Source organism: Dipodomys spectabilis, unplaced genomic scaffold (genome assembly GCF_019054845.1).
Source record: "Dipodomys spectabilis isolate Male_0828 unplaced genomic scaffold, ASM1905484v1 ptg000234l, whole genome shotgun sequence".
NCBI classification, from domain to species: domain Eukaryota; kingdom Metazoa; phylum Chordata; class Mammalia; order Rodentia; family Heteromyidae; genus Dipodomys; species Dipodomys spectabilis.
This window is the reverse complement of record NW_024870911.1, coordinates 6,986,014-7,009,237: the sequence shown is the minus strand read 5'-3', so window position 1 is coordinate 7,009,237 and position 23,224 is coordinate 6,986,014. Positions and strand designations below refer to the sequence as shown.

General features: G+C 40.0%; 1 protein-coding gene and 1 non-coding gene across 2 annotated transcripts in view; both read left to right on the top strand.

Annotated features, from left to right (window-relative positions):
- Positions 1–452: 452 nt before the first annotated feature.
- Rab21 (RAB21, member RAS oncogene family) overlaps positions 453–23,224 on the top strand; it is a 28,419-nt gene continuing 5,647 nt past the window's right edge. Inside the window, exons 1-4 of the mRNA XM_042698716.1 lie at positions 453–892; positions 13,556–13,615; positions 14,755–14,862; positions 17,881–17,944. Of these exons, the coding sequence (XP_042554650.1) occupies positions 734–892; positions 13,556–13,615; positions 14,755–14,862; positions 17,881–17,944 (391 nt within the window). The 5' untranslated portion in view covers positions 453–733. The remainder of the gene's footprint in view (positions 893–13,555; positions 13,616–14,754; positions 14,863–17,880; positions 17,945–23,224) is intronic.
- LOC122124432 lies at positions 11,023–11,125 on the top strand. Its single transcript, XR_006150546.1, has one exon. It is a non-coding gene; the product is annotated as a U6 spliceosomal RNA (small nuclear RNA).

Genomic DNA, 23,224 nt, shown 5'->3' with positions numbered 1-23,224 from the left:
CCGGTGCTGTGGGAAGTATGGAAGATGGGGGGGGGGGGGAAGTCACCCGGGTTGAAGGTGAGACCTAAAAGGCAGGAGCATGAGTTGGCCCCTGGGCAAAGTTCAACAGCCAGGATTTGGGGTGTCACAGAGGAACAGAAACAGATTCGAGGGCTCCTGGCAGATCTGGCTGACCACGATCCCTGCGGTGAGAGGTGATTCGTTCTGTGACCAGTCCCTGGGCACGAACGAGAACACTCTGTACTGAATTCCACTGGGCTTGTCCCAGATGCCTGGCTCCCTACCTCAAGTGCCAAGGAGTGGCGGCCTTCTGCGGCTGCGCGAGGCTGCTGGAAGGCGCCGGGCTCACCCAGCTCCACCCGGGAAGAGGCCGGAGGAGCCCCGCCACCCTCCACCGTCCGCAAGCTCCGCCCCCACGCCGTCCCAGGGGGCGTCGCGACCACGTGACCCGGAGTGTGACGTAGGAGGAAGGAGACGCCATTAGAGGGAGGCGGAGAGGGAACGCTCTTCGCCTTTCCTCCCGGTGTTTGACGTGGTGGCTGAGGGCTCTTCATTTCCCGGACTTCTTTCTGTCTCGGCCCTTCCAGGGCCTTGTCGGAGGAGGAGCGGGAGCCTGCGGCCGGGTGGGCGGCGCGGCGGGGCGGGGTGAGCGGGCCGCGGCCCTGACGGCGCTGTCGCGGCTGTGGGGAGCTCGGCGCGGCTCTCGGGCTCGGGCGGCCGGGCAGCGTCGGGGATGGCTGCGGCCGGCGGCGGGGCGGCGGCGGCGGCGGCGGCGGGCCGAGCCTACTCGTTCAAGGTGGTGCTGCTGGGAGAAGGCTGCGTGGGGAAGACGTCGCTGGTGCTGCGCTATTGCGAGAACAAGTTCAACGACAAGCACATCACCACTCTGCAGGTGCGGAGCCCGGGGAGCGGGAGGCGGCGCCTCGGGGCGGGGCGGGGGCCCCCGCCCGACCTGCGGGCGGCCGGGAGGACGCCGCCGCCCAGGGCCCTCCGGCCCGTCCCCCCGGCGGTCCGGGCGCCGGTCGGGAATTGGCCTTGCACACGTAACTAACACGCGCGGGTCCGGGCAGGCTGTAGACGTTCCGGACAGGTGGTGGGGAAGGGAGTGGAAGGGCCCCGAAAAGTCCCAGGGCTCCCAGCGGTTGCTGCGCACTCGGGGGAGCCCCGATCTGTGGGCTGGATTTTTCCCCTTTGCTGCACTTCCGCGCGGGCCCTCGGTGTTAGCCACCCTGAAAAGCCCCCACCCCACCCCACCCCACCCTCTTTTTTTTTTTTTTTTCCTTCTCTTCAGAATTCAGAATTGACTGCGGGTCTGAATTTGCGAACTCGATGATTTGTAACTTCCAGCGCTTACTGATGACTAAGTGTTTATGCAAGTTCCATTTTTTTTTTTTTTTTTTGGTCCTGTGTTGGAATCACCGGAACGGCAAAAGAACCCAGTCTGGAGGGATTTTGAAATGACCGCTTGCTGGTGCGGGTCACCACGCAGTTTCATTGCAGCCTGCGTGGGTCTGACTTGTGGTTCAGCGAGGTCGGTCCACCCATGTTGAAACGTCATGTGAAAACTGTCCAGCAGTTGGTCCCCAAAATTTAATCCTCCGCTGCTGCTGTTCGTTTTCCTTACCTGTCATAAAGGGCTGTATTTCTCCTACAGTTAAATTGGCAAAAGGTGAAAAATCATTGAGAACCAGGCACTCGAGGGAATTACTTCTTCCCTCTGCTAAAAGAAACCAGTTGAGATAGGAGAAATTTATACCACTAATCCAGCTTGATCAGTTTACTCAGAGGCAGTAACATTAAGTGGACTTCTGAGCTTGGTCATCTAGATTCATTTTAACTAGCTGTGTGATCCTGGGTAAATTACTTAATGTCTGTGTCCCATGTGTATTTTTTTCTGTTAAAATGGCCATGATAGTATCTAGCGCAGAGGATTGTCAGGATAAGTTGTGTAAAAGCATTTAGGGATGTGATTATGTGTAAGCAGTGTAGTCCAACTTGCACAAAAGAGCTTAATAAGTAATTGTAACACGGATGCTATTTAATGGAATGAATAATCTCCCAATCTTGTGACATTTCATGTTCAGTGCTATTATTAAACTAATGGGCCTAGAATTTACAAAGATGCTCTGGTTCAGATTCCATGTTCTATTTTACTCCTCTGTTTTTAATCCTATATAAAGCATAATATCTGAAGAAGTGAAGATCATAGCACCAAAGGTGCAGGTGAACATGTAAACAAGCTCAACTAAACTCAGGTCTGACTAGATTTAGAGCAATTAAATTATCTCCTAGCTTGTTATATTGTAACTTAAGTTACATTGAGTCTGATTGTTGTTAAGCAAATCATTTTTCATTTACTTTCATTGATATTTTAATGGCTTTTAAAAAAGAGATACTTTAATACTACAAAATGAAAGTTAAATGCCTGTGACTTATTTCTAAAACATCTTTAAAACAGCAAAGTAAAGATTTTTAAATATGTAGGAGAAGCCATTGCAAACTACACTAGAGGGGCTAAAGTAAGATCTCCAGTATCAGAAACATAGCAGTCCTGATTTTTCTATTTATGTAAGTTATCATGAAGTGTCTAAATTATATTATAGAATTGAAGATTTTGTTGTACACCAAAGTATGGAAATGACACTCTAATCTCATTCTCTTAGGTAACATACCTTTGTTAGGTGTTTTTTTTCCCCTGAGAAGTTTAATAAGTATGATCTATAAGATACAACATTGTGTGCCTTTAATTTACAAAAATGAAATTGTCAGAAGATAGAGTTCACCTTTTCTTGTCAACGAACTCTATAAATTATTTTGCAAATTATACCCTCATGTAACACTATTTAAAAAAAATTGTAAGACTGAAAGGAGCCACAGAAAGTTTGTGGTTTACTGTTTCACTCTTGTTGAATATTTCAATCAAGTGATCATTTCCTCCCCCACACCTTTTTCTTTCCCTTAATCTTGGGTATAGTTCAGTGATTAAGCACTTGTCTAGCATGTGAGAGGTCCTGGTTTTGACTGCCAGCACTGGGCGTGGGGCACAGGAGTTGAAATGAACTGATAATATAGAAAGTAGAAAACTTACTGTTCTGGGTTCATTTTTAGACATGTCTAATATCCAATAAGTTATTTTGAGTATAAAGTCAAAATCTGTTTCCATGTAGTTTTGGTCCTAGTTCTGAATCTTGGTTTCATATGACATCTCTTGTGATAAAGATAGCTATCACATCCCCTGAGTATTATCTTCTCTTGGGTAAACAGCTCTATTTCCTGCTGGGTCTGAAATGACATTGTATTTTAAATCCTATTTAAACTTTTAAAACATCTTATTAAAAACATACTACTAAAACATCCTATTAAAATAGTATTTAAATCCTGTGGCTCTAGCCGGGTGCCAGTGGCTCACACCTGTAATCCTATCTACTCGGGAGGCTGAGATCTGAGGATCACGGTTCAAAGCCAGCCCAGGCAGGAAAGTCCGGGAGACTCTTATCTCCAATAAGACCACTAGAAAACCGGAAGTGGCACTGTGGCTCAAGCAGTAGAGTGCTTGCCTTGAGCTGAAGAGCATAGGGACAGCACCCAAGCCCAGACAGAGTTCAAGCCCCACAATCCACCAAAAAATTAAAAAAAAAATAAAATAAATCCTGTGGCTCAAATGGGTGAGTGCTAGCCTTGAGCAAAAGAAGCTTAGGGACAGAGCCCAGGCCCTATGTTCAAGCCTCAGGACTAGCCAAACAACAACAAAAACTCCCCTATTTTGACAGATTATCTCTTTTAGACAGTACTTAATCAGTTTTCCCCTCCTTTCCTTTTTCCTTCCTTAATTTGTTTGTTTGAGATAGGTCTTCCTATGTTCTCCAATGCTGGCTTCGAACTCAAAATCCTCCCTCTGCATCCCAAGTAGCTGGGATTATAGGCAAGCAAAACCATCCCTAGCTTATGAATTTAAGATTCCTTGAACTGTATGATTCTGGTTTTGTCTTAGATGAGAAGTGAACTTCTCTTGACAACACTTTTCTACCACTGAAGTAGAAAAGATTGTATGAGAGTTTGGGGCAGCTGTCACATTAACTAATACTGAGGTTGCTGTCCCCTATAATTTATTCATCTTAATTGTTTCAAAAAGAGGATTATAAGCTGGGCTTTAGTGGCTCACACCTGTAATCCTAGCCACTCAGGAGGCTGAGATCCGAGGATTGTTGTTCAAACCAGCCCAGGTAGAAAAGCCCAAGCGACTCTTATCTCCAGTTAACCACCAGAAAACTGGAAGTGGTGCTGTGGCTCAAGTGGTAGAGCACTTGCCTTGAGCTGAAGAGCTGAGGGACAGTGCCCAGGCCCAGAGTTCAAGCCCCATCACCAACCCCCCCCCCCAAAAAAAAAAAAGAGGATTATATCCTTCAGATACTCTTGAATTTTTTTTTTCCTTTTCTTTTTTTGGGTCCGGTTGTAGGGCCTGAACTCTGGGCCTGGGCGCTGTCCTTCAGCTCTTCAGCTCAAGGCTAGTGCTCTACCACGTGAGCCACAGCGCCACTTCCGGCTTTTTTTCTTTTTGCTTATGTGGTGCTGGGGAATCGAACCCAGGGCCTCATGCATGCAAGGCAAGCGCTCTAACACTGAGCCACCTTCCCAGCCCACTCTTGAACTTTTGTAATAAAGGTTTTTTTGTTTTGCTTTGTTTTGTTCTCCAGTGTACTTGACCTGGTAAGTTGGCTTTGATTTGTTCCACTGTTTAAAGCCATACAGAATCTTAATTCTGTAATTTATAGAACATTGATTGTGCTGCTATGAGCCAGAAACAGGGTTGGGTGAAAAGAACCTGCTATATAGACTGGTTATATTTTCACTTTGTCACCTGAAGATTTGGGAACAATGTTTTCAGTGTTCGCAGTTATTAATGGAGTGTTCTATATATTAGTAATAATGGATGCAGAAAATCATTTAAGACCAATCTTTATGGGTTACTACCTAGTGGACCAAAAGCCTCAGTGATATTAAAATATTTTTTACAACATCAACATTTTGCTGTAAGTTCATCGTCTTGCCCACAAAGATTATCCTGAGATGCTTTGTCAGATGTTTGCAGGGGACACGATAAACAGTTTCTGCAGTACCCAGATTATATAATGTGCTAGGAAGAGAGAGGGCTTTGAAGTTAATCTTGGTTTTTAATTTTGGATCTTTCATAACCATCCCAATCTTGACTATATCTATCAAGTGGAAATGCTTCACTCATAGGTCCTGTATGTGGATTATATAGTCAGCCAATCCTGTAAAACCGCTAGCACTATGCTAAGATAACACATTTATTTGCTTTTAGTACTGAGGATCAAACCCATGTTTTTATATGTCTTAGGCAAGTACCCTACCATTAAGCTACATTCCTGCACCATGTGTTTGATAAATGTTTGCTACTAATGGAATAAGATAGACTGCCCCTCTCTCCCTCCCTTCTTTTCTCCCCCCCATATATACATATATGAAATATATATGTATATATACATGATATGATAATGAGTTTAATATGACTTGAATTATTTTGAGAACCCATGTTGTCTCTGAGGAATTTTTAAAAATGTGTACAGTAAGACATGAATTTTGGCTGGGGGTATGTGGTTCAGGTGATAGTATAGCCCCAGTTGTCAAAATACAGTTGGGAAAATACAGAGTAAAGAAGAAAAGTTCAGTTTGTGGGGGTTCCCCCCCCCCCCAATCAGGCTGGTGGTACATGTCTGTAATCCCAGCACTCTAGAGCATGAGGTAGAAAGATCATCATTTTCAAGATAGCCTGAGATACATAAAGAGACCCTGTCTCAAAAACAAAACAATTGGGCTGGGAAGGTGGCTCAGTGGTAGAGTGCTTGCCTTGCATGCATGAGGCCCTAGGTTCAATTCCCCAGCACCACATAACCAAAAAGAAAAAACCGGAAGCGGCGCTGTGGCTCAAGTGGTAGAGCACTAGCATTGAGCTGAAGTGTTGAGGAACAGTGCCCAGGCCCAGAGTTCAGGCCCCACGACAGGCCCCACCCCCCCCCCACCAAAAAAAAAAAAAAAAACAATTAACAAAAAAAGTTGTATGTGTGAGGCCCTGAGCTTGAAACCTAGTATGGCAAAAAATTTACATAAAATAATAAAATGCATGTAACATATATACCTCCATCTTAAGAGTTTGGGATAGATTGACATTTCTGAAATTCACCTATAAAAATCTTGGCAGCCTATCACTCATGGTTCAGGTCTATAATCCCAGCTAGTTTACTCCTGTAATCCTATCTACCTATACTGGAGGCTAAGATCTAAGGACTTTAGTTCCAAGCCAACTGTGGTAGACAAATTGGAGAGTCTTTTCCCCAGTTAAACAGCAAAAACTGGAAGTGGAAATGTGGCTCAAGTAGTAGAATACCAGTCTTGAATGAAAACACTAAGGGAGAACTCAAGGCCCTGAGTTCACTGGGGTATGCGCACACGCGTGCGTACACACACACACACACACTTTGCTGTGGGGCTGGGAAGGTGGCTCAGTGGTGGAGCACTTGCCTTGCATGCCTGAGGCCCTGGGTTCAGTTCCTCAGCACCACATAGGCAAAAAAAAAAAAAGCCAGAAGTGGCACTGTGGCTCAAGCAGTAGAGCACTAGCCTTGAGCTAAAGAGCTGAGGGACAGTGCCTAGGCCCAGAGTTCAGGCCCCACAACCGGACTGTGCTTTTGTATCGTAGTACTCTCCCTTTTTGCAGGGGACTTGATTATTATGGTGAAATCTTTCAGACAAATTCTCTGACCAGCACTTGAATTCTCCAAACTTTTCCTGTGTGTGAATGCATCTGTTTTTCTAAATTGAGCTTTTGTTAAACTGGATAGAGATAAAGAAGACAACTGGAGTTATGTTTTTTTTTCTGTAGAATTTATTAAGCAATATTTTTGACTAATGAATTCTAGGAATATTTATTTTATACCTATCATGCTAGCATTGTGGAATATAAAGGTGATTACTCTTAACTTTGACCATCAGTTAATTTTGTTTCACTTTGTTCTTAAAGATTGTGCCATTTCAGTTGTAATCACTTCCTATGCTGGGTGTGTCTTCTTTGTGTCTACACTCCTGGGAGATTATTTTCTTTTCTTGGGCCTTTCTCTTCCTTATTGAAAGTACTTACTGAAAATAATGCACTCTAATTTAAGAGTGACTAATCTGTTAGAAGTAAGAATCAGAATATTCATCTTCTCTTTTAGGGTTCTAACTTAAATTCTAGGTGTCTGCTTCCTGAATGTTTAGAGCAGGTACCTGGTATTTGATTAGCAAATTGCTACTGTAAGGTTAATTGGACAGTTTGGTACATGAGAAAACTAAGATACAGATTAAGTTTCTAAGATCTTAGAAATAGAAGTGGTATGGCATTGTTCTGTTGTGTGTGTATGGGGGGGGGGGGTAAGGTTGGTATGTGTGGGTATGTATTTTCTTTACATTTACCTTAACCTCTTAAGCAAGATTTGGCAGTTGGTTTTATGCTTTGTGTCACAATCTTAAATTCCTGTTTGTAAGATTACTATTTTGAATATCTAAAATGTCCTTAATGTCTAAAATACCTTATCTTTACCCTCTCCTCCCTCATCCTCCCAAATAGTCACATAGTTATAATATGCATCTCCATAGGTTTAGCTTCCCCGTATGAACAAAAACATACAATATTTGACTTTTTTTTTTTTTTTTTTTTTTTGGTTCAGTCGTGGGGCCTGAACTCTGGGCCTGGATGCTGTCCCTCAGCTCTTCAGCTCAAGGCTAGTGCTCTACCCCTTGAGCCACAGTGCCACTTCCGGCTTTTTTCTTTTTGCTTATGTGGTGCTAAGGAATCGAACCTAGGGCCTCATGCATGCAAAGCAAGCGTTCTACTACTGAGCCACCTTCCCAGCCCCCAATATTTGACTTTTTGAGCTTGGCTTACCTCACTCAACTTGATGTTCTCTAATTCCATCTTTTTTTCTGCACAGAACATGATTATCATTTTTTCTCATGGCTATGTAATACTCCATGGAACATGTGTGCCATGTCTTTTTTTTTTGTCAGTCCTGGGGCTTGAACTCAGGGCCTAGGTGCTGTCCCTGAGCTTCTTTTGCTCAGGGCTAGCACTGTACTCCTTAAGCCACATCGCCACGTCCAGCTCTTTCTGTTTATGTGGTCCTAAGGAATCAAACCCAAGGCTTCATGCATGCTAGGCAAGCACTCTACTCACACATCTTTTTTTTTTTTTCCAGTGTTTAAGTAGTTGTACAAAGGAGTTCCCTTTTAACAAAACAGTTATGAATGCATTGCATCTTTTTTTGGGGGGAGAGGGGTCTGGTCGTGGGGCCTGAATTCTGGGCTTGGGCGCTGTCCAGCTCTTCAGCTCAAGGCTAGTGCTCTACCACTTGAACCACAGCGCCACTTCCCGCTTTTTTTCTTTTTGCTTATGTGGTGCTGAGGAATCAAACCCAGCCCGAATGCATTGCATCTTGATCAGTGTCATTCCTTTCATTGCCATTCTGACTTGAGTAAAATGCAATCTTAGTGTAGTTTTTATTTGCATTTCCATTATGGTTAGAGATGTTGGACATTTTTTCATCTCTATTAGCCATTTGTATTTCTTTCTCTGGGAACTGTCCTGTTCAATTCACTTGTCTACTTATTAATTGAATTATTTGTTCTTTTGCTGTTTGTTTGTCTTGGTATATTTGGGTATTAATCCTTTGTTGAATAACTGGCAAAGATTTCCTTCTATTCCATAGGTTGTCCTTGGTAATTATTTCTTTAGTTGTACAAAACCTTTTACAGTTGATGGAGTCCTATGTTTGCTCTTGTTTTCTTGGGTAACTGGAGTTCTTTTAAAAAAATAATTAACCTGTGCCAATAACTTCCTGAGTTTTTCCTTATTAAAGTTTCCAGTCTTACTTTGAGTTCTTTGATCATTTGGAGTTGATTTTTATACTAAGTAGGAAATAGGGGTCATTTCATTCTCCTACAAGTGGATAACAAATTGTCCCCACAGGGTTTGTTGAAGAGGCTTTCTTCTCTAAAGCTTTTATTTGTAGCTTCATTGTTGACAATTATATAGTTTTAGCAGTGTGGTTTTATTCCAGGTATTTCATTCATTTGGTCTGTTTTTATGTCATCATGCTTGAGTTATTTTTGATATGGGGTCTCATTTTTACCTGGGCCTTCCTGGGCCTTAATCCTCTTATTTATGCTTCCCACTTAGCTAGGATGACAAAACCATCATGCTTAGCTGTTTTGTTGAGATGCAGGTCACACCTTTTCCCTTCAGCTAGTCTCAAGCTGCATTCCTTCATGCAATAGGATTATAGGTATGAACCATCATGCCCAGCTTCCATGTTCTTGTGTAAACAGATTTTGGGCATGGGGTGATCATCCACTATAATTTTGGAAAAGATATTGGGTAAATGACCACCTGAACTAATAGTTGTTAATTTTTAATTTTATTTTTTTGGTGCCAGACCTGGCGCTTGAACTCATCCTGGGCCCAGTCCCTGAACTTTTTTTGCCTAAGGCTAGTACTCTATCACTTGAGCCACAGTTCTGTCTGGCTTTTTAGTTGTTTATTGGAGCTAAGATTCTCAAAGAGTTTCCTACCTGGGCTAGCTTCGAACTTCAGTCCTCAGATTTCACCTCCTGAGTAGCTAGGTTGACAGGTGTGAGCCACCTGTGCCTTGCCTAAATGGTTGATTTTTTTTTTTTTTTTTTTTTTAACTACTACTAAACTTTGGAAGGTGAAATCGTTGGCATGGAAGTATTTGTGTTACTACTTAGTGTTTGGAGGAATGGGTGGAAACTGTCATTATTTTGATCATTGTTAATTTGTGGCCTCCCTGAGAATATTTTTGGAGGTGAGTTGGTGAGTCCATGTGATTGACTGTCAGGGCAATGTATGAAATGTATGAGTGTTTTCATCTAGACAGCTTTGTAAAACGGAAAAATCATGGTAGAGTGAGGCAGGCTTCCACCCACTACAGCACCAGCTGAGTTATCTTGACTTTGAGTGAGTCACTGTATTTCTTTAAATCTCAAGTTTGTAACTGTAAAATAGGGATAATTATCTACTTCAGTGGGTTGTTGCAAACATTAAATGGATATCCCAAGCAAGAGCTTGGCACATAGTCTGTATTTCCCCCTTCCTTTCCTACAGTTATAGAACCTTATGAATTACTATTCTTTGATACCTCTCCCTTTTTAAAAATTTTTTTTTGGGGGGGTCCGGTCGTGGGGCCTGACCTCGGCCTGGGCACTGTTCCTTAGCTCTTTAGCTCAAGGTTAGTGCTCTACCACTTGAACCGCAGTGCCACTTCCAGCTTTTCTTTTGCTTATGTGGTGCTGAGGAATTGAACCCAGGGCCTCATGCGTGTAAGGCAAGCACTCTACCACTGAGCCACCTTCCCAGCCTCTCTCTCTTCCTTTTTTTACTTTCAGGTAAAAGACCAGAATTCAAACTTGGTAGCTGTGGCTGCTTTCTCTTATTGGGTAGCACTTTACCAACTGAATTACGCTTCCAATCCCTCTCCTCCTTTTGAGAATTTACAGAAGTATCATTCCTTATAGCATAGAAATTCCTTTCACTGTGTGCATATGAGCAGCTTTCTCAGGTGTGTTTTCATGGCTTGCTTTAGATGCTTTTTTTTTTTTTTTTTGAGTCCGGTTGTGGGGCCTGAACTCTGGGCCTGGGCGCTGTCCCTCAGCTCTACAGCTCAAGGCTAGCGCTCTATCACTTGAGCCACAGCGCCACTTCCAGCTTTTTTCTTTTTGCTTATGTGGTGCTGAGGAATCGAACCCAGGGCCTCATGCATGCAAGGCAAGCGCTCTACCACTGAGCTACCTTCCCAGCCCCTTGCTTTAGATTCTTGTCTTCCCCATTTCTGCTTCACTGCTGTGCAATCATAATGACAACTATGCATCATAATGGCAAGTAGTATTTTAGTAATCTGGCTAAATCAAGTTCTGCCATACAGAACCAATTTAAAAAAATACATTTTATGTGTGCACTTCTGCAGCACATATACTACAATTGGAGCACTACAGACATTAAGCATGGCCCCTGGACAAGGATGACATGTAAATTCGTAAGTGTTGTACTGGTAAACCAAATCCAAGAATACACGATTGGTAACCCCCCCCCCAAAAAAAAAAAAAGATAATTTCAACCATTTGATATTTGCTGTTTTCTTTTTTCTTTTGTTGGTCATGGGGCTTGAACTCTAGGCCTGTGTGCTATCCATTTCTGGTTTTCTGGTGGTTAATTGGAGATAAAACTATCTCTTTCTATTTCTTTGTAGCTTCTTTTTTTTTTTTTTTTTTTTTTTGGGTCCGGTCATGGGGCCTGAACTCTGGGCCTGGGTGCTGTCCCTCAGCTCTTCAGCTCAAAGCTAGCACTCTACCACTTGAGCCACAGTGCCACTTCTGGCTTTTTTTTTTTTTTTTCCTGCTTATGTGGTGCTGAGAAATCAAATCCAGGGCCTCATTCATGCAAGGCAAGCGCTCTACCACTGAGTCACCTTCCCATCCCATAGATGGGATTTTGTTAAGACCTACAAGATAAACCCTAAGATCTTTGTGATTCAGCTTTAGTTTATCTGTGTAGTTTCATTCTGTCACTAACCATACCAACTTGAAGTTCCCCTTGGAGGTGGAGTCATTTTTTTCAAGTTCCAATGGCTTCAGAGGAGATCGTTTATTAACTTCTCAGAGATCTTTTTATAGTATACTTGGCAAAATCTTGGGTTTTAGCCATTATCACATGTAGTTACACTTCTCTTTTTTTTTTGCGGGGGGGGGGGGGGGGGGGTCCGGTCGTGGGGCCTGAACTCTGGGCCTGGGCACTGTCCCTCAGCTCTTCAGCTCAAGGCTAGCGCTCTACCACTTGAGACACAGTGCCACTTCTGGCTTTTTTCTTTTTGCTTATGTGGTGCTGAGGAATCAAACCCAGGGCCTCATGCATGCAAGGCAAGTGCTCTACCACTGAGCCACCTTCCCAGCCCTGCACTCCTCTTTACATTTAAATTCTCCAATAAACTATGAGCTCCTTGAAGGCTAGCGTCATGTTCTTGCAGCGCGCGCGCACCGCGTGCGTGCGTGCGTGTGTGTGTGTGCGCGTGCGCGCGCATGCTCCAATCATAGGGCTTGAACTCGGGGTCTGGGAACTGTCCCTGAGCTTTTTTGCCTAGGCTGACACTATCACTTCATACCCCAGCTCTACTTCTAGCTTTTTGGTGTTTTGGTTTTGATTTTGTTTTTGGTTTTTGTCAATCATGGGGTTTTTGAGTGGTTAAGTAAGAGGCTCACAGGGACTCTTCTGCCCCTGTTGGCTTCAAACTGTGATCCTCAGATCTCAGCCTCCTGAGTAGCTAGGATTGTAGACGTGAGCCACCAGCTTCCACTTCCAGTTTTTAGGTGGTTAATTGGAGACTTTGAAATGCAATCCTCAAATCTCAACTTCCTGAGTAGCTAGGAATTACCGGGATATGCCACTAGCACCTGACTGTTCTTTCATTTCTGTGACATTATACTTAGGATTATTGTTACATATATGTTAAACAGTTAAGTTGCATGAATGCAGAGCTATTTGAAATAATGGTGATCAGATAGCAAGAAAAATACCATTATATTTTAGAAATCTCTTAGGCTTTTCCTATCAATAAGGAAGGTAAAATCAAATATTGAAGAAAAAAATTGTTCACAATATAGATGGGGGTGGAGCATGGCTAAGAAAAAGTACTTAAGGGCTGGGAAGGTGGCTCAGTGGTAGAGCACTTGCCTTGCATGCATGAGGCCCTGGGTTCGATTCCTCAGCACCACATGAGCAAAAAGAAAAAAGCTGGAAGTGGCGCTGTGGCTCAAGTGGTAGAGCGCTAGCCTTGAGCTGAAGAGCTGAGGGACAGCACCCAGGCCCAGAGTTCAGGCCCCAGGACTGGACCCAAAAAAAAAGAAAAAAGAAAAAGTACTTAACCTATTCTCTTGATGTGTATATTCTTTTTAAAATTTTTTTTTTTCATTGTTTTTGCAATGCTGGGACTGAACCCAGGGCCTCAAACATGCTAGGCAAATCTTCTACCACTGCTCTATACCCCTAGATTTTCTTGTATATTTTATTTTATTATTTCTGTGTGTGTGTGCTGGACCTGGAGCTTGAACTCAGTGCTTCCTGAGCTTTTTGCTGAAGGCTAGCACTGTATCGCTTAAGCCACAACTCCACTTCTGGCTTTTTTGGTGGTTAACTGGACACAGACTTCCCTGCTTGGGCTGGCTTGGAATCATACTCAGAATCTCAGGCTCCTGAGTAGCTAGGATTACAGACATGAGCCACCAGTGCTCATCTTGTATTTTTTAAATAACTTGTTCATAAAGCAAAATGTTTTTTTTAAGTTAAGAATGTAAATAATGTGCTGTCTTTAATGAAAGTAAAGTTTGCTAATGAATAAAAAGTGATTATGTTTTCTCTCAGCCTAAGTATAGTTATGATGAGGAACATTATTTTGTGTGAAACATTGTTTAATGTATATTTCTCTTTTCTTAGGCATCTTTCTTAACAAAGAAGTTAAATATTGGTGGGAAAAGAGTTAACCTTGCTATATGGGTAAGTTTAACTTTTTTAGGGGTATTCTAATAGCTAATTGGCTCAAGAAATAGAAAGTTGAATTTCTACATTTTTAGGAAATTAGGGCTAGACAAAAGTTGTTTTTTTTTTTTTTTTGGTCGGTTGTGGGACTTCAACTCTGGACTTGGGCGCTATCCCTCAGCTCTTCAGCTCAAGGCGAGCGCTCTACCACTTGAGCCACAACGCCACTTTCGGTTTTCTAGTGGTTTATTGGAGATGAGTCTCAGGGACTTTCCTGCGTGGGCTGGCTTTGAACCATGATCCTCAGATTTCAGCCTCCTGAGTAGCTAGGATTACAGGCGTGAGCCACCAGCACCTGGCAAAAGAATTTTTATATAAAAATACCTACAATCTTGTTAATAATTACACTTTGAATACAATTTTATATTTGAATGTTGCTATCAAAACTTTCAGCCATAAAAGCATCAACTCATGGATTCTACTTCAGAGAGAAGTGGGATAGCTAGCCTATACCTTTTCCCCCTTTAGGTACCATGTTAGTCTCATAGGGCAAGGGTAATACAATAGTATACCTGTTAGCAAGTGGTCCTAATACAATGTCATACTATGTTCGTTCTTCCTGTGTGGGGAACTTGAATTTAGGGCAGGTTATATTTCTGGTTTATAATTCAGTGTTGGTCATTTTGACTCTATGGCAACTGAACATTTTTTTCTAATTTATGCCTTTATTCAAAGGGATGGGAGGTTGCTGAGGAGGAAAGCTGAAAGGGGAATTGTAACCTTTGTATAACAGTAAAACCTGATATAATGCTTATAATGACTTAAAGGGTTTTTTTTTTTTTGGTAACTTATTTTGTTTCTTTTAATACTGTTTTGAAGTTATCTGTGACTTTATGCTTTGCTTTTGCATTTAATCAAAAGTTGTATTGTTTCTATTCAGGAGGCTGAGATATGAGGATCATGGTACAAAGCTATACTGAGCAGGAAAGTCTACGAGACTATTTCAGAAAGAGCTGAAATTGGAACTGTGGTAGAGCACTAGCCTTTAGCAGAAAAGCTAAGGGACAACACTCTGGCACACAAGAAAAATTTATTGTATTTATAGTAACAGACATTTTTTCCTTTCTGACCTAATAAATGTTTGTTGCTTTATTTAGGATACAGCAGGTCAAGAGAGATTCCATGCATTGGGTCCAATTTACTACAGAGATTCAAATGGAGCTATTTTAGTTTATGATATAACAGATGAAGATTCTTTTCAGAAGGTATTCTGTTTTCTGGGTGGGGGGGTTGGTGGTGGTATTAGCTTAAGCAGAACACTTTTTTCAAGTGTTTAGAAGTTTTTAAAAACTTCTGAAGTTTTTTAAAGTATACAGTATAAAGTATAAGTGGTGACTAACTTGTTTTTATTGGAATATTTAATTTGTATTAATCCATATTGTGGTAATTAATAATTTAATACACATCTTTCTCAAATATTAGGAACAGGAAGTAATTGAAGTTCCGCTTCAGAAAAATACACTATCTTTGTTTTTCCCTCTTTAATAAAAAACACGCATGCATACATATTGAGCACCTGGAAACTTGGTGTCACTGCAAAAATCACGTTTAAGTGATTTAAAAGGAAACTCTAGGGCTGTTGTTTGAGCTATTTTTTAAAATAATTTCCCAACTTTTTCCATAAAGAGAAACAGCTTAAGTATTTTATTGATCAAGATAACCAATTTTTTTTTGGGGGGGGGTCCAGTTGTGGGGCCTGAACTCTGGGCCTGGGCGCTGTCCCTCAGCTCTTCAGCTCAAGGCTAGCGCTCTACCACTTGAGCCACAGTACCACTTCCGGCTTTTTTTTTTCTTTTTGCTTATGTGGTGCTGAGGAATCGAACCCAGGGCCTCAGGCATGCAAGGCAAGCGCTCTACCACTGAGCCACCTTCCCAGCCCAAGATAACCAAATTTTTTAGGTTGAAAATACTATACCCCAAAACATTGGTGTTTTGAAAGAATGATTTATTTCTTATGATTCTGTGGCTTAACCAGACAGGTCTTTTTCACTGTTTGTTACCACATGGAATACTTAAGAGCTGCATTGAACTACGGACGTGACTGGGACTGGAATGTCCAAAAAGGACTGGTTCTCCACCATATAGCCTCTCATTCTACCTCGTACTTATAACTCTAGCCTAAGCTTTTTTTAAATTTATTTTTTATTTTTTTGCTGGTCATGGGGCTTGAACTCTAGGCCTGGGCGCTGTCCCTCAGCTCTTCAGCTCAGGGGTGGTGCTCTACCACTTGAGCCACAGTACTACTTCCAGCTGATTCTGCTTATGTCATGCTGAGAATTCAAACCCAGGGCCTCATGCATGCAAGGCAAGCACTCTACCACTGAGCCACCTTCCCAGCCCTAGCTTAAGCTTTTTATATCACAGTTGGATTTTTTATTTATTTATTTATTTATTTTGGTCCAGTCGTGCGGCCTGAACTCTGGTCCTGGGCACTGTTCCTCAGCTCATCAGCTCAAGGCTAGCACTCTACCACTTGAGCCACAGCGCCACTTCCGGCTTTTTTCTTTTTTCTTATGTGGTGCTGAGGAATCGAACCCAGGGTCTCATGCATGCAAGGCAAGCGCTCTACCACTGAGCCACCTTCCCAGCCCCCCACAGTTGGATTTTTATAAAGCTGCTAGAACTTCTTTAGGGCTAAATCTGGAGTGGCCACAATATTTCATTTGCCCCATTTTCATGAGTACAGTAAGTTACAAGACTTGTCAAAATTCAAAGGTTGGGAATTTGATTGCTACTTGATAGGAAGAGAAGAATCTGTGATTGACTAGCCACAAAACGTATGGGAACATTGGGATGCCTATAGAGGAAAACTTTATTAGAGATGAATAGTAACTGTTTTTAATTAATTAATTTTTTTTAGAAAATTGGATTAGTAGATGGTTGAACTATACATACAGGGAGTAGAATAATATAGGTGGATTCTGCTGTATTTCTTTGGAGTTGATATACATTTTATATATTACTGTCTTTTGTTACTTATATGAAACCAGCTAAAGTAAATGCTTTGAAAACTTTATAAATATATGTGACTGAAACAGAAATCTATCCTGAGAAAATTATGGTTCAGTTCATTACCAAGATACAGTGAGCATAGTAATTACTTTTGCTTTTATAAAGATTTTGGGTTTACTAAGGACAGTTCCTCAGCAATCTTGCAGAGAATAGAAGTATGGAACTGTTACATTTGTACCATAGTACCAGATGCACAGTAAGTGCTTACCATGTACCTAATTTTTCTGATTTATAGATATGTGTGACTTTTCCTAAGGAAGGTGTATAAGTCTGTGAGATTTGATTTCAAACAAATTAAATTTCATTACAAGACAGGAAGGCAGGTATCCTAGTGTGTTTTTTGTCTTACGATCTTACTATAATTATTGTGTATTATAATATTTAAAAGCATGAATGATATTCAAAAAGTGAATTTGTTTAATTCCTCTGTGTCTACTGTGTCTGCTTTCAGCTGTGTCCACTGCTGTGCTTCATTCATAGTGGAATCAGTTTTTCTGAGCTGTCCAGTACTGGTGTTCTCTAACACAGGTTGCTAGTGTCTAGAGACATTTTGAGTGTCATCAGTGTCATCACTGGAGAATGCTGTTGGCTTATAGTTGTGTAGGATACTTCTGCTGGTGGGCTAAGGATGTTGCTAACCCATCACTACTATACAACACTCACCCCACAACAAAGAACTATCTTGGCCAAAGTGTCAGTAGTGCGAAGATGGAAAATTTTTGTAATATACTAAATGATGAAATTTTATTGTGCAGCATTTTTTTGGTGCCCATACACATTTTTTGGGGGGGGGGCCTCTATATATGAAATTCTTAGGTGCTTTGTTTAGGAACCAATTTGTGTATTAAAGCCCATGACTTCCTAAGTCCAAGTGACCCTAGTTACAAACATTTATTATCAGAGGCTGAACTTTGGATTGACATGCTTTTATTGTGGCTTAGCTTTTTTGAAGCTACGAAAAATTTATAAAAATTTGTAATTAAGGTGTATCTGTATATATTCATAGATACAGAGAAATATCTTTCCATTGTATGAAATTTACTTGGTTTGTAATACAAACTCACAATAAATGATTGGTAGTGTGTTATTCCAAGTAATAATTAAACACAGGTTGTTAGATAAAATTCTAAGGTATTTTGACAGTGTTGAATTTTTAGGTTTTGTAATAGTAATTCCAACAATATTTATTTTCTACTTTTTTGTACACACAGGTAAAAAACTGGGTCAAAGAATTACGAAAAATGTTGGGAAATGAAATCTGTTTATGTATAGTTGGTAAGTATCAGTAATTTTTAAGATGTCTTGTATTTCTTTAATGTTTTATTAAGTACATAGCAAACAAGTAATTCTTGTTTAAAAGTAATACAAAAGTGGAAGAATTAATGTCTTTAATACTAATATTTCAAATAATTGAGGATTTGAAGGTCATTTTCTGTATTCCAGACTTGTAGGAATTCCTTTAAGGAATACTGAGAAACTTTTAAATCCATTAAGCTCCAGGTTCACTAGCCTTGCTTCAGTTCAGCCTTTACTTTTTCACCATAAGATTGCTTTTAGAAAAAGAGTTTAGGAACTACTTTAAAACAAAACTAAAGCCAAAGACCTAAGTCAGTGTTCTTGTTCTATACATTTGATTATATACGTTGAAAAAATATTTCATTATCTTCAAGTAGTTGTACAAAGGGGGTTAGTTCAACTCATTATACCAATTATGGTGTACAATGAATCTTGAGAAATGTAACTCCTTCCATCATTTTCCCAACCATGCATACCCTAAAGTTACCTGGCATCACCCCACAACATTTCATATTTGTATATTCATTCATTCATTATTAATATATTTGTATATTTTGTATCTGTATATTAAATGTTAAGACTCCACTTACCTACCATCTCTCCATTCATCTGCCCCTGCCCCCCTTGGTTTCACCTTCTTCCCCTGACAACACATTTCAGCTTCCTAGTATTTTATTGTTAAACTGTGAGTTAGTTGTTTGAAGCAGTTATACCATTACAATCTCCCTTGCATATACCAAGCTTTAGTTAATATGTTTATGTACATGTGTATGATCTGTATATGTTTTTATGCATTATAATTTAAGTTTGACTTCCACACACAAGAGAAAACATGTGCCCTTTGTGTCGCTGAACATAATTTTTGTTAGGTCCATTCATTTCTCTGCAAATGATACAATTTTATTTTTCCTGATGGATGAATAGAATTCCATTTTGTATGTGTGTGTGTTTCTGTATAAAATTTTTTGATCCATTCATCTATTGTAGAGCATCTGATCTGTTTCCATATCTTGGCTGTGGTGAACACTAGGGCATTGAATATGGTTTGTGCAAGTGTCCTTACCATATCCTGACTTGTTATCTTTTGGGTGAATGCCCAGGAATGCTATTTCTGGATCATAGGGTAGTTAGTTCTATGTTTAGTTTTTTGAGGAATCTCTAAACTCCTTGTAGTGATGACACTAATTTACATTTCTAACAGCTCACTATGCATTTTTGTATCAAGGACAAATTTTAACTTCAAATATACCAATAGGTCAGGATCCTAAGGTAATAAAATATTGCTAATAGGAAAAAAAAAACTTCTAGAACTCAGTTTTAAATGTGTAGAATTTTTCTTAGGTATCCTTTTTTTCTCTAGATTGTTTATGTAATTTACTGATATCTGAGCAACTAAATGTACTAGAGTTTATATTGTATACTCAGCAGACATTATTTCATGAAATCCTGATGATACTGGAAGGGTTACATATATATAGAAAGAAACTGAGTCTTGGACATATATAATTTTTTGCCCAATGTTAGGCAGTCACAGATGGATTTGAACTGAAGTCTTCCAATTTCTGTGCTTATGGTCTTACTTCTTGTGATGTATAGCCTCAGTCTGTTTTCTCTCTTTATTCTTGTGTGTCTATAATTGCAAGAGTGAGCATGAGAAACTAGGATAGTTGTAGTGGAGGATCAAGATGGTATTAGGGGAAATGAGAGAATGGAGTGTTCAGAGTTAGGGAAATTTTGCATGTAGCCATATATAATTTTTATTTCTTGAATCCTGACACATTAGATGGGTAAACTTTACAATCTCATACTAGTGTACAAATCTGGAAAAAGAGACTATAGAGTTGATTTGTCCTAGTTTTTGGTCTAGATTCTTGATCTAGATTCTTAGGTTAGATAGCAGGAATAAGGGGGTAATAGAATAGACCACATAGTTCCATGTCAGAACTGGAGCTAGTCATTAGTGTGGTTTGCATGGCTTTGTATAGTATTAAATATTTACCAAGAGTCAAAGTAGCCACAGTAATCTGAACATTTAGTTTTGAAATTCTGTCATTTTTCTATAGAGAGAAATTACTAACTTGTACATAATACTTTGTCTTGTATATAGTTTATCTGACTTGGGGAAAGGAAGAAGAATCACAGAAACAGTGGGACAAAGGGTGAACATTGCAACAGTGATATTCACTAGACACTATGTTAGAAATGAACTTTACAACTTGGAGCGGAGGGAGCCAGGAAGAAGGTGGAGGAAAAATGAGGGAGGGGGTATCACTGCTCAAAAAGAAATGTATTCATGCCGGGCCCTGGTGGCTCACACCTGTAATCCTAGCTACTCAGGAGGCTGAGATCTGAGGATTGCTGTTCATAGCCAGCTGGATAGGAAAGACCATGAGACTCTTTATCTCTAGTAAACTATCAGAAGACCGAAAGTGGGTTGTGGCTCAAGTGGTAGAGCACTTGAGCTGAAGAGTTGACAGTTAAAAAACATTAACTGGGGGCTGGGAAGGTGGCTCAGTGGTAAAGTGCTTGCCTTGCATGCATGAGGCCCTGGGTTCGATTCCTCAGCACCACATAAGCAAAAAGAACAAAGCTGGAAGTGGTGCTGTGGCTCAAGTGATAGAGCGCTAGCCTTGAGCTGAAGAGCTGAGGGACAGTGCCCAGGCCCAGAGTTCAGGCACCATGATTGGCAAAAACAAAAAACAACAACAACAAAAAAAACATTAACTGGTTTAAATAAGCATGTGAATATTTCACTTGTATATTTTATATGTTTTATATGATAAGATAGCTTAAGAATAATGGGTCTGTTTTAAGATTATTATGTTTGTGGGTTTTTTTCAGTTCATGTTTTTAAAATCTTAATATTTCAAATTGTTAAAAAATATTGGGTTTAGTAGCCTACTGAATTAAGTAGGATTAAATAATCCTACTTTAATGTTACATAAAGTTTATTAATGATGAGCATCAAGTATAAAAAGTCTTCCTTCTATTAGCAAGTATGACATGGGGATTTTAGTTTGAATTTAGAGTTGTAACAGTTTTGAGAGATCATTTATCATTGATCCTGAACTTGCATTGCATATAATTTCATATCATTAAGATAACATGAAGAACTTAAAATAATTTTAAAAAGGAGTGAAGACATTTTTTTCCCATATAATAATAAAAATGACTTACTCCTTTTCACTAGACCTTCTTTCTTTCCACAAATTTTCCTCCTTAGTACTGGAATTTGAACTTGGGTCTTTGTGCTTATTTAAACAAGTCCTCTACTACTTGTACTAATCTCAAGGGTTTTTCATATGTCAAGTAAGCACTCTGCCACTGAACTATATATCCTTAATCTCTTCCATATTCTTTATTTAAATATGTACTTTTAATGAAGATACATTTTTTGTTTTGTTTCTACTGTTCTTTCCTTCCATAGCCTATTCGTTTTTCTGAGTTTAATAACAGTATCTTTTCTTTCGTGGTTTCTTTAGTTGGTTGTCTTTGTTTTAGACTACTAGCAAGCCCCCCTGCCCCCACTCCGTGTAGCTGCAATTACACAGACCTGAAGCAGAGCGGTACTTTCAGAGCCTTATTTATTTTATTTTTGAAAGAATCCAAAAGCCAAGCCAGACATTAGTGGCTCAATCCCATCTATTCAGGAAGTTGAGATCTAGAGGATAGCAATTCTGTGTAGCCGAGGCAGAAAGTACAAAAGACTCCCATCTTCAAAAATAACCAGCAAAAAGCCAGTCTGGAGACATGGCCCAAGTGGTAGATTACAAGCCAAACAAGCCAGCCAAACTAGCATGAGGCCCCAAGTTCAAAGTACTGCTTGTAAAAAAAGGAAAAGAAAAAGACTAAGAAACTAAAACAGGCTTTTAGCTTTAGAAAGCTGTCAGGAAATAGCAGACCAGTTTTCTGTGATATAGTCTATACTAGCAACCATTGTGAGTAGTGACTGTTCAAAGAAGTAATAACTATGACACTTTTAGTGGTAGATTTTAAGAAGACTTACATTTAAACTAACAAGTCGATTTTTAAGTTGTTATCTTAACTATGTAATTATTTATTAATTTATTAAAATTAGTCAAGCTTGTCATATGATAAAGCAATGTATAAATATGTCCTATTTTTAGTAGGCTGTTTTGATATTTGTTGATGGTTCTGGTTAAATGTAGAAAAGGAGGCATTAAAGATCTATAAAAAAATTCACAGGAGTTTAGTTAATTTCTATCTGTTCTATTTTACTTTAGAGGCAGAATGTTGTACTAGTTTAGCAGAGCCACTTGCCACCAGATGGTGCTGAGTCTCTGGACTTGTACTTCCTTATTCTAAACAGTTCATTGTGTCCTTTAATGAAGTTTATCTACAATTACGTTCTAAACTCTAAGGTCCATGGAAGAAATGATCTTAATTGTGAGAGGTTTTTTTTTAACATTTCACCTAAAAGTCAATAATGAGATATAAAAAATTTATTGGATGTGTCTTTGCTTATGTTATTTTTGCCTATACCTGTCTTGTTTTAGTTACCTTTAACACTATGTGTACCAGCTACCTCACCTTCTCTCTGGTATTCAATAAAGAATCTGTGTTTGGAAAGGTCTTCAGATGTTCTGATGGCTATTAAGCTTAATGTTTCCTTGGTTCTATTGCCTAAGAAGAAATAAATTTCTTTTCTGTAATTTTACATCTATATGACATATACATTCATTTCTACACCAAGTTATTAAAATTGTTTCTTAAACCATCCAGTTTTTCTTACTCTAATATGAAGTACTTAAGCCATACAACTTAATTTTTACATTAACCATCTTATCCAGAAAGCAATAATACTCTTAGGATCCAAGAGATTAGCCTAACATATTTTAATAAACCATAAATTAGCCATATTTATGGTTTACTTGACTGGTTTTGTTGTTGTTGTTGTTTTTTGGGTCCGGTAGTGGGGCCTGAATTCTGGGCCTGGGCGCTGTCCCTCAGCTCTTCAGCTCAAGGCTAGTGCTCTACCACTTGAGCCACAGCACCACTTCCGGCTTTTTTAAAATTTTTGCTTATGTGGTGCTGAGGAATCGAACCCAGGGCCTCATGCGTACAAGGCAAGCGCTCTACCACTGAGCCACCTTCCCAGCCCCTTGACTGGTTTTAAGTTAATTGGGGGATATAGAAATTTTTTTTCTTTTAACTAGTTATACTTTACTAAGATCATAGTTTATCTAGATTCCCAAGGGAATCCTAATCCTTAGTACATCAATGAATAGTGCCTAAGTC